At 39.8% G+C, this 12,291-nt stretch overlaps 1 protein-coding gene across 2 annotated transcripts in view; it reads right to left on the reverse strand.

Annotated features, from left to right (window-relative positions):
* Positions 1-12,291, reverse strand: part of MYOM2 (myomesin 2) — a 104,985-nt gene that overhangs the window by 17,156 nt on the left and 75,538 nt on the right. For both annotated transcript variants that reach the window (XM_048497607.1, XM_048497597.1), the window contains 5 exons: positions 11,688-11,824; positions 5,656-5,800; positions 5,504-5,563; positions 4,564-4,631; positions 1,254-1,367 (listed from right to left, as the gene is read on the reverse strand). In XM_048497607.1, coding sequence (XP_048353564.1) covers positions 1,254-1,367; positions 4,564-4,631; positions 5,504-5,563; positions 5,656-5,800; positions 11,688-11,824 — 524 coding nt within the window. The remainder of the gene's footprint in view (positions 1-1,253; positions 1,368-4,563; positions 4,632-5,503; positions 5,564-5,655; positions 5,801-11,687; positions 11,825-12,291) is intronic.

Here is a 12,291-nt window from a genome sequence, read left to right on the forward strand (position 1 = left end):
TCAGAAAAGCAGCTTGCGGAAACCATCCCATCTCCCTGGGGTCATTGTTGAACCTACCTGCAGCAGCTATTGACCACAAAATAACATCTAGATTGCCTCTTGGACAACCCAACCTAGGGCAGCCTATACTCTGAGGGTGCCCAGAAAAAAGCAGCACATTCAACTGATATTTCCTAAACTTTCTGAAGGAACTAGTTTATTATACACCTAAAGAGCTAGGGATGAGTAATGCTATACTTGTTTGTTTGTTTGTTAACCTTCAGTAATGTAGAGAGTGTCACTTGGGAGGAGGCAGAATTGTTTTCATAGGAGTCCCTAAAATATCCTGGCAAAATTAGAACTAGGCATCTTCTTGTACTGCCATGATATTTGGCCTTTTGATTCCCCCTTCTTCCTACACCCCAAATGCTTTCTGAGAGGTACTTGCAGGCTCTAGAAGTTGAAGGGGGCAATTGGGTGACAGCAGATGACAAAATTCACTAAACCATTTGTGTATATTGTTGCCTTGAACCATCCAGCCCAAACTAACTCATATCAGCTGTTGCCATTGCAAGCTGCTGATTACCAAATGTTTATGTTTCACCTATAGTCCTTAAAAGCCCTATTTCCAATCACTTGTTTGACATTTCCCTCCCTCTATAATTTTTAGAAATCCATGTTTTATTATAGTTTCTGGATACCAGAATCTAGAGCAGTTCCAGATCAGGTTTGCTGGTTAAAAAAACCTGCTATGTTAGGCCTTAAGCTCCTTTCTCTCTTCATTGTGAATAAAGTTGTACCATGTTTACTTAAGAAGACTTTCTGCATCTTCCTGAGTGATCACAGCACTTTATACTGTGTTTCTTATCATTGGATTATGGCTGGGTGACAGCCAACTTTCACATCTTCTAACTGCTTTCACCAACACCACCCCTTCATGTCAAACTATCAAGTGGGAATGCTCAAAATTCAGAAGCATTCCTTTAAATACACTGAAGTCAGACCTACACTAGCTAATGCCTCTATAGGCTGCAATGACTGTTTGGCATGAACACTGCATATTTACACCATGTTCAATACCTACACTCTCAAGGCGTATAACCTCTAATATGAAACTGAAATAAAGGCCTGGGATGTCCACATCAACAGGAACCTCAAGAAAAGAGGCCCCTACATTTCTGCAACAAACATTTCTCTGTATCTTAAGCTGCCCAGTTAAACATGAGAAACAAAGTTTTGACTGTGTGTGTCATTGAGGAATCATTGCACCATACCCTTGGAATAGTCAGGCAGATCAGTTCCTTCTGTAGGTCAGGCAATTCTTCTAGCTCAATTCCAGCTTCATCTTTGAGCCACTTGAAAGCTGTCTCCTTCTTCGTATTAGCTACCTGAACAAGAATACCAAAATCTGTTAAGTATTAGATCTCATTGGCATGACATTTCTTGATGTGACAGTCCCACTGATAACAGTCATAAAGAGTAGTTTAAAGAACATACTGGAGCAATTTGTAGGCTATGCAATAACAGTGAGGTGGGGAAAGCTATGGAATATTACAGCCATCCATATAATAGGTCAGAAATGTCGGCAGATGCAAATGTAGGCAACAGAGGTGTGCAAAACTGATCATAGTGTAGAGAACGTTTTATTAAGGTATTAACATACTTAATAGTAAAGGAAAGGGACAGAGTTGGATTCCCAGCTACATCACTTAGCTGAGAAAGAGAGTGCTATGAAACTTCTGAGAAAAAGGAGGCCCAAACTGTAGCAATCTGGAGACAAACAAGAAATGACACTTATCAGGAAAGAAGGTGATGACATCACTATTCTGTCTAACTGCCCTCTTGCTGTCCCCTTCTTTTTGTACACCAGACATTGCTTATTCCAACAAGCGACATAATCTACCCTTTGTAAGTTCTATGCCCGTGGTGGCGAACCTATGGCACTCCAATTGGCCATGCTGGCAGGGGCTGATGGGAATTGTAGTCCATGAACATCTGGAATGCCATAGGTTCGCCTCCACTGTTCTATGCAGACACTAGCAAAAGCTTCATCTGCAGTACAGCACACAGCATACCAAAATTTTTCCCAATAGGGATAACATATGTGGGTGGGGTATTTGAATCCTGGACAATAGGAGAAAAAGTTAAACATCCTTGTCCTCCCACACTGCCTTGATCCAAATCAGTGTCCAATCAGCAACTGCTGTTTACCAAGGCAAATACCTGCGGGATCCATTCACAGACCTTCAGCCTCACATCTGGTTTGACCCTATGATTCTGAGTAAAGCCAACCATACCACACAGCATTTCCCTTGGTTTGCTATAACTGAACCTCTTGTGCTGCTGTTAGAAGCATTGATTCAGACTTACAATATTTTCAGGAACCACTGTTGGCCTTTTGAGTCCAGGGTTGCCACTAGTCATTGGTTATAATGTTCCAAAAAACAAAAGAGCTTATTGAAGGAAAACCTATTGAAACACCAGTTGGAGCTCAACTCGGTTTAGTGCCAAAGCAGAAACAGCATTTGCAGTGTTGTTTTACACTTGAAATAGTTGTATATTGGTTGACATATGAAATATCGCTCGATGAGTGAGCTTAAACTGTAACTTCAAAGAAGCAATTTTAGAAAGAGTTTTGAAAAAGAACAGAAGATGATTGCTTTTCAGAGATGCTCTTCTATACTTTGGAACAGGCTTTCTATCAAAGAGCAGCTGTTCGTTCTGTAACCACAGTTTGTCACACTCATGTTACAGAGAACGGAAAAATACGAGCGTTAAAAGACAGCTATAGCAAAAGTTTGCTTCCTTGTCCCAGCAATGTAAGCTATCAAGCACTGGAAATTTTAGAAAATATGCAAAGCAAGGGAAAGCAATTTGAATAGGGAGGCAAGCTGAGGAAGACGTGACTATTTTTCCATCATTAATTGCAAAACATGCTACAAGATCATTTAAAACTTGCCTTTAAAAATCTAGCAAATCTTGTGCTTTGGTATTAAATTTTGACCCCAAAACAACACATTTCTGCAATTAATATCTCTTAAATTCAGTGCAGAATATCATCTTACATGAACTGAAAACTTATGCTTTAGTCCTTGTACTGACAGAGCTTTAAGGAGATCTGAACATAAATTACAGTCAATCCGAAAAAAACTTTCCTGGGGATAAGTCCCAGGAAGTTCCACTGAATGGCATCAATAGACATGTTTAGGATTGGTCCCTTAATCTGTATGGTATAATGGTTCCAGTCTAGGACGAGGTCCAGAAAGTGAACATGTCAGGAAAACTCTCTCTTTGAGAACTGCTAGTTTTTTTTTCTATTTTTCCTAAGCAAGCCGTGAAAGAATGGCTAGATCAATGAATCCTCAATGCAAAGATAGATCTTACTAGTGTGAAAAAGCTTATACAGAGCAAAACAGCTAGATATGGTGACCAATAGGGCTTCACAGCATAAAAAAGAAGCAAAAAAGTGAAAGGAAAGCCTTAGTATATACCATAATTTTGCAATGATGGATTTTTCCAAATTGTTGTTGCTTGTATGACTAAAGGAAGCTCTTTGTGTTGTAATGACCAAGTTTACATATGTATTTTTATCTCATGCTGATAGAAAAATTAAAGGGCCCTGCATGACTAAGTGTGTTACTCAGAAAAAAGCCACACTGAGTTCAGTGGGGCTTCTTAACAGCCGAATCTGGGGAATAGGGGGGCAAAAAGAGTTGTGGAAGTAGTTTACCTGTGCCAGCATGTGTACCCACCCGTCTGGCATAAGGAGCAAATACTCTGGTGGAGAGGGTGAATGGTGGGTGGGTGGGTGCAGCACAGCTCTGCTGTGCCAGACCTGGAAGAGGCTGCCTGCCAGGGCTAAGCCAGTGCAGCTGGGGATAGGCTAAGGAAGTTCCCAGGGAAGAGCCAACTGTACAGGGAAGAGCCAACTGTCAACTTCCAAAGGCCTTTTGGCTCAGAAATGCCCTTGATGCAGCCCTCTGACTTACACCATGAAAACAGGTGGCATAAGAAGAGTTTGAAGAAGAGGAGTTTGGATTTATATCCTCTCTTTCTCTCCTGTAAGGAAACTCAAAGGGGCTTACAATCTCCTTTCCCTCCCCCCCACCAAGGAACACCCTGTGAGGTGGGTGGGGCTGAGAGAGCTCCAAAGAACGTCACTAGCCCAAGGTCACTCAACTGGCATGTGTTGGAGTGAACAAACTAATCGGGTTCACCAGATAAGCCTCCATAGCTCAAGTGGCAGAGCAGGGTTCTCCAGATTAGGTGCACCTGCTCTTAACCACTACACCATGCTGGCTCTCTTTTCCCTTTTTCCTACGGAGTTTTCCTGGTTTTCCTAGTTTTTCCTACTGCTTGCTGTGTCACCCAAAACTCCATTGGAGGAGACGTGGATGTGCCGCAGTGGCACTATGACATCTAACTGCCCCCTTCCCCAGATTGGGCTGTTAGTATCTGAAGGATTATATTCTCAAATATACTTAAAGGGGGGGGGGGCGGTTAGATCATGCCCATACTTTTTTACAACATTACTTTTAATAAACTTCAGAAAGTTGTTTTGTTAAAATAGAAAAACATGCTCACCTTACAGAGAAGCAGCATTTCACATTCTTCTGATACATCCCAATACAGATACTCCAGAAAATGAGGACCTAAATAACATGACAGATTTTCATATATGCCATTGAGTCATTATTTGTCATTTGAGCCATTGAGTCATTATTTCCATCATTTCAGAGAAGTAATGGGGTGGACCCTCTAAATAGCCTTCCTCCAACTTAAATAACTCTTCCTCCAACTAGAGGAAAACTTCAAACTTGAGCCAAAATGAATGGTGGGGTATAAATATTTTAATAAATGAATTAATAAAGTACTACATTTTGCTCAGTGGTTTAGTAGGATCTAGGTAGGGTCCACCCAATTATATATGGGGGTGGGGGGATGGGAAATAAGTCATGCAGTTAGGCAGTATCCATGAGATAACCTTTACACTTTTGGTCAACCCAACTAGTCACCAGTCATGTGAGTAAAGATATATGTCCAACTAATCAAGTCATGTGTATGAAGACCCAAGAAAATATTAAAACCACTATAAGTACCAATGCATGTGCGCTGTCAAGTCACAACTAACTTATGGTGACCCCATAGTCAAGGGACATTCACTGCCATTGCCTGCCTCTGCATGGACTGGGAGAGTTCAGAGAAAACTGTGACTAGCCCAAGTTCACCCAGCAAGCTTCATGTAGAGCAGTGGGGAATCAAGGCTCGTTCTTAAGATTAGAGTCCTGCCACTCTTCACCATTACACTGTGCTGGCTTAAGACAGTGCCATTACTGCCCTTATAAGAAAAGAGGCAAGTTTAGCCATTGGTCTCTGCTACTTGTACTTGTTTTTGTAAACTTGTATGTATACCATGAAGCAGAAGCAAGGTTCTTTAATAAGGGATGGCTCCACCCACTCAGTCCTCCAACACAAAATGGACCTGGACTTTGGACAGCCAGTTGATCGTTCCTTCCTATTTTACCTTGTTTCCTCAGGTATTCTCTTCTCTGGAACTCAGCTTCAGCCAGCACAGCCTTAAATGCTAAAAATATACACATATTTAATTAGTTACTCAGGTATTCAGAACTATTTAAAATATTACTTTGCTTAAGCCAGGCAGGTCAGGGAACTTACCATCACCAATGAGAACAAGTGACGACTGATTCTTGGCTTTCCCATCTTGAATCTGCACTGTGTAGGTACCTTCGTTTTCAATCGTGAAGCGGTCCATGACCATCTCAATAACACCAGTTGCATGGTCACACTTAATTTTGTGAGTCTGAAGATGTGACAAGAGAATATGAAGATTTGACAAGAGAATATTTACCTATCGTTTACTATGGATGAGAAAGGTGACAATATGCATCATGGATTAAAAAAAACCAGATCACATGGAATTACCATTTCTTTTTAGTCCTATTACTTCGTGAACCAATTAGTGATGGATAGCAGCTTAGAAGGTTTATACAGATTCATGTGTAAGAGGTTAGGCTGAACCCCCTCTGGATGGTGCCATAACTGGCACAGGGAATACTAAGCTAGCAGGAGAGCAAGGACATAGCTGCTTGCACATTGATGCTGCCCTTGGAAGTTGACATCTATTTCGTGTCCCAAGGTATGTGGCAGGGTGAGGGGAGAACCTGGCCATCTGTAGTTTTTCAACGGCCTGGGATATACTTTGGCTAAACAAAGGAGATCACTCAAAGGTGAGAGAATTAGTGCTCCAAGCCAACCTTTGCTTATTTTAATTTACAGCCATCACATATACCCATATACATTCATCATGTACCGCCTTGGAATTTTGAGGGTATTCTGGAAAAAAACACGCAAAATAGTTCAAAGCATCTGCATGAATCACAGCAATTAAGTGGCATCCCGGTCAAACAATTCACAATTATTCAGGACCATTCCAAATGATAATATGTAGCCTGAAAAAACAGTTCAAAGTATGCTATGCTGCCCTGATATGTGATCACATCTCTCCTTCCTCTTTTTGTTTGGACCCTGGATCAGCAATCACTTCTTTGTCTCTGGCTTACCTGTTAGTTCAGTGGTAGCAAACCTATGGCACTCCAGATGTTCATGAACTACAATTCCCATCAGCCCCTGCCAGCATGGCCAATTGGCTCAGCTGACATATGACTGATGGGAATTGTAGTCCATGAACATCTGGAGTGCCACAGGTTAGCCACCACGGTGTTAGTTCATTGTACACTGCCTCAGGACTCATTTTAGGGTTTAAACAGGAGTCCTATGGCCATTCCTGTGCATGTGTGTGTTTTTGAATCCAAGCCATGCATCCACCACTAGTATGTGGACTTTCTCTAAGAGAAACACCAGCCTGCTTTTGTTGAGCCTCTAGGTTCCATCAATGGCTACTAGTCATGATATCTACATGGAACCACCAATATCAAAGGTACTAAATGTTAGAATATTGATGCTGCAAAAAAACTCCCACTGTACCCTTTTTATGGACCTCCTGAAACATCTGGTTGGCCACTGTGGGAAACATGATGCTGAATCAGATGCTTTATTGGTCTGATGCAGCAGAACACAGATGACATATAATATGCATATTTTGATCATGTCTGTGCTGCTCAGGTACTCCACTTAAACATTAAATCAATTTGCTACTTTGCAGAGGTATGATTACTTCATTATTTTTGCAGGATTGCATTATGTGTTTTACCTGCATTTATTGGCCCAAGAATGTAAACATAAAGAATGTTTGAGCCTCAGTGCTTGAGGCTATTGTAGGCAAGCAGATAAAGATAATCCCTTGTGCAAGCACTATAGATCCATGGGGCAACATCACATCAGGACATTTATTAGGGAATGATTATGGGGTGGTTTACCATTGCCCCCTCCTTCCATCGTCTACACTTTAGACGTCTACACAACAAGCTAGGTACACATTTTATCAACCTTGAAAGGATGGAAGGCTGAGTCATCCTTGAACCAGCTACCTGAAACTGACTCTGGTTATGAGCAGTGCAGCTTACCTACATAATTCTTTATCTTGCTGATCTTTATCTAATGTTTTCAGCTTCTCTGTTCTTAAAAAAAACTTTTGTTTAATGAATGTTGATGCAATCACATTTTAAGAAAGGAACAGCCTAGATTAGCCATTTGCTTTAGTGGAAAGACATTGATGTCCAGAGCTAGCAAGGGAATTCAGGTCCTCAGATGGACAGGGTGGTCCATGGCTTAAAGCAGTTCTTCTCTCACGTTATGTGGTTGGTTGTATGGGGGGGGGGGGATCAAGAATACCCAAAGTCAATCATGATGAGAATGGCTCTTATTAATTTCCCTAAAAATTAGTTGATACAAATGGGGCCCTGAGAAACTCACAGGGAGGAAACTCTCCCTCAATTGCTGAGCTACCATGTGTGCCCCACTCCCAGTCTCTAGCTGGCTGTCAGGGTCCTACTGGCGTGGAACAGCTGCCTCTGGGCCAGGGGAGAGCTGCTGGCAGCTGCTAATAGGTACAGTCTGTGTGCATACAAAGAGAATGCTTTCTTTAGTTTTGGGGAGATTTACCCCCCCCTTTTTTTTGTAAATTTCAGATTTTTCTGCAGACTCAAGGGATCCCCTGAGACTGCAGAAAATCTGTTGGGTTCAGTCTGTACCCCATCTGTGAATTTCAGTATCCACAGGCAAGGAGCAGACTTGGGAATTAGATATATAGATAGTCCAGTAAAGGCTGAGTCAAGGAATGGAGGTGAGCAGCCTGAGCAACGCTGTTAGTGATAGGACATTTTGGAGGTAATTAACTCACAGGGTCACCGTAAGTCAGAAGCAACTAGATGACACTTAATACACAGACACACACACATCTTGTAATTGGAAAGTGAAAAACATGAAAAGTTATTGAGTTAAAGGGGAAATTAAATTCAGTAAAACTGGTTTTACTGCTGTAATTATGTTGTTATTATGCCTTTCAATCTGCAGGCTGCACTCTGGTTACTGGGTTTTCCAATTTGTTGAAACGAAATTCCTTTTGAAAGAGGAGCAAATCAGAAGAATGAAGCAACTTGGTGGACATGAGGAAAAGATGGACTTGACTCACCACAAAGCTTTTTGAAGCAAGAACATGTTCTTTAATTGAACATATACTATCTGTTGCAAGTTTTTGTTTTGTTATTCCAGTGTGTTAACTATATAAATGTTTCCTGCATTGATCTGTATGATGTAAGGTTTTGAGTTGAAGAACTTTTGCTTTGCCTTGCAAGTTCTATTCATAATGTAGCCCCATGGAACAACAAGCAACTCACTTGGTCATGAAATAGACTTTGTCTTTTTACTTCCATGCAAATGCAATGAAAACATTAAAGGCAGTAAAAAACAGGAGCTGTGAACACTGCTACACAGAGCACAGAACTGTCCAATTCCTCCACCATCCTTGATGTCTTGAAGTCTACAGCATACTATTCTGCAAACCTTTGTAATTTCTGAAGATTGGTTTTGAAAATACAACATATATAGGAGTCATTATTGTTATTTCTTTTATGGGGTTTTTTTTTTAGATCTATGAATTGCTAGTCTTACACAATAAGTTTCCTAACAGTTTTACACATTTTTTCAAAATCTTCTTAAGAAAGGTCATGCAGACTGAAATGCACTGCAAGTTTAATACTGTTGCCAAATGGTATATTTATCCCTGTACCTTCAATAAGGCCAGTAATTATCTCGATTCTGGCTAGCTGTTGCTGTTATTGTGTTGAAATTTGCTGTGTGCCTGCATTGTACAAATTTGTTTTGAAATAATTCTTAAACATTGCCATGATGTTATAAAATACCTTTTTAGTCTTCAGCCTGGTGGGTACAAATTTTCTCGTATCATTATTGAGCTGAAATAAGGCATCTGTGAAAAGCTCTGTGGAATTCCTCCCAAGACATTTTTGGTGTCCTCAGGATGTCTTATTTGTGCTGTGCAGAATGTACCTTTGTCTCTCGTCATGGAGTCTGTTCTGTTTGTGAAAGAGCAATGGCAGGCAACCTCTGAGGGCTGTAGCCCTTTGTGCTGCATATTGACATATTGCCTAGGCCCTAGGTGGATCTCTAACTCACAACAGTGACTTTCTGGAGTGGGCACAGGGAGTTGCTGAGGGAAGGTTAAAACAAGGACGATCTTCTTCAGCAAACTCTTTGAGCTTAAAGGACATTTGATAAAACCCAATCTACTTTTGGATGCAACAGTTCCCACATTCTGTACTCACAACTAATGGCAAAGTTTACATTTGCGATATGCCATTATTGAAACTGAAAACTGAATGGTGTTTTCAGAGCTTCACTGGATAGAGGAGGGAGGTCTTTTACTTTATACTACAATGGAATATTTTTTTCCTTTCCTAGCCAGAGAATTTGCAAATAAAATGGCCCACTGTAAAAAAAATCCAAAACCAGTAAATGTAGTTCTGTTTTTATGTTACATCATTTCAATCATATGTCCAAAAATAAAAGACTGGGAAAAGTTGTTCCAATTAAGGCTTTGAAGGAAATTATCTATTTTTGGCCAGTGTTGAGAACCAAATGATATTCTTGCAAGAATGATGGTCTATTGAACATGATCAGCAGCTGCAGTGTCTGTCTCTAGGCAGGTTTTAGAATATAATTAGATTTCTAGCTATTGCCATTATGCAGCAAGATGAAGTTCAATGGTTTTATGGCAGCCATAAATACAAGGCTTTTATGCGAATTTCCACAAAAAATACAATCCATCTCAAAAAGTAAACGTCACCTGTGGCTTGCTAATTAAAGAGGTAAAATAATATTACAGTTCCGTTTCTTTTTAAAAGTGTACCTCTGCTGCTGCCAGTGATGTCAAAGTATTGCTAAAAATATTAAGTTGGAGCAAGAAGGAGAAACCATTTCGATTTGGAACTAGCAAAGGGGAAACAAGCGATAATCCTGTGGAAATAAAGGATGAAACTAAGGAAATAAAGGATGAAAAAATGGCAGTATTCTAAATGGAGAATGTTTCCTATTGGGCCTGTCTTTATTTAAAGCAGTGACGTTATCTTTGCTCATGAGAATTTACAAAAACAGAAAAGGTTCATAGAATGGTTCTGTTATATAAGGACTTCAAAAGAAGTTTGTGTAAGGGACATTAAAAAGATACCACAGTGAAGACAACTAATGAGGAATGGAGTCATCAAATATGCCTCCACTTACATTATTATTGCTACAATTTATTCATGCCCAGGGATGTGCTAAGTGTGTATAAGTCACAGAAAGTACAAAGGCACTGTTTGCAGAACTTTGTGCCTATACTGCAAATGGGAGGTGTTTGGCTCCTAGCTCAAAAGGGACAAGAATCAGTTCAAGATCTAGCTGGCTGTTGTCAATGTCTATCAAATGGAGAAAGTGAGTAAAACCTCACAGTAAGAAAACAGTAAGTAAATAGAGATTGGACAATATGAAAGTAGAAAAGAAAACTGAAGTAAATGTTTTATCCATGAATGTAGTGTGTCTGATATAATATTTGCATGTTTCTGATAATGCATACCACTGCCGAATGCTATTTGCTAAAACACACGTGGCTTTCTATGGTATATATTGCACCATTTGGACTTTCTTTTTGTAATATTCAGGTGTTTGCATTTATGTATACTATATTGATTAAGACTTCTATATTTTATTGTGGTATTTTTATACATGACAACCCTATACTTGCAAGGCCCACATTTGATCTTTGTTATATTGGGGGGGGGGGGTGTTCTTTAATATCATTAAGTCTGTTTAAATATCATTAATATTTGTTTATACTTACAGACATTTCACCCATTTAGCTATTTTTTTCCCCCTTTGCCCTTTGGGTTACCTTATCTGTGTTCTTTGGTTGGTATTTTTTCCTCTTCTTTTTTGGGGAAGATGAATCCTTCCAGATTTAATAATGCCACTGCCAACCAACCAGTCCATTGATGTTTCAAAGTAATGCCTTAAAATGTCTTTCTGTTTTCTCATGTGAAAGACTTTATTCATTAAAAAAAAAAAGTAGGGTCTTGCCATGTGAACACTTTTCATGAGACAGTACCAGCATCTGACTTAGTACCCACATCTATATATAGGATGATGTGGCATGAAAAACAAAGTTCCTTCACTGTTAGGGGTGATCCTTTTCAAACAAAAGTTATGCTATTAAAGCCTGCCAGGTATGTACTTACATCACTGTCAACAACTTCACTGTCATTGATGACAAATCTGTAGCTGGCTTCGGTTGACAGGCTCTCAGCCTGAAGCCAGAAACGAACCTGCCCTCTATCCAAAATCTCATAGGCTAATTCTGCCTTCAGAGGGATTGCTGCAGGGAAAGAACAAAGCGCAAAGCCAACATTTGAACCCTGTTGGAAATAGCATCACAAAATGCAAGTCCCAGCAGCTTAAAGCTTTTGAACCTTTTAAGCAACAAACAGAGAAATGCTCTGAAAACCACAGGGAAAATCTTGACTGTATTTGCACAGATGTGTATTAAAGCTGTTTCTGTATGAATCAGAGCATAAGCTGAAGTGTGTATTGATTGCACTATTTAGAGCTTTTAAATACATAATCCAGTAAATATTAGACATATCCAAGCTGAATCCATTCCTCCAAACACATTTGCAGTGTCAAAGAAGATCTCTCTTAAACAGAAACTAATATTTGCATTTAATTAATAGAAGGATAAGCAAGCTGCTTTATGTATTTAAAAAAGTTTTAATTACTTTACTCTAATCAATGGTGTGTAAATATGTCCTTCTGGAACCAAATATTAGATTCAGAAGACCTACT

The sequence above is a fragment of the Sphaerodactylus townsendi genome, linkage group LG01 (genome assembly GCF_021028975.2).
Source record: "Sphaerodactylus townsendi isolate TG3544 linkage group LG01, MPM_Stown_v2.3, whole genome shotgun sequence".
In the NCBI taxonomy this organism is placed as follows: domain Eukaryota; kingdom Metazoa; phylum Chordata; class Lepidosauria; order Squamata; family Sphaerodactylidae; genus Sphaerodactylus; species Sphaerodactylus townsendi.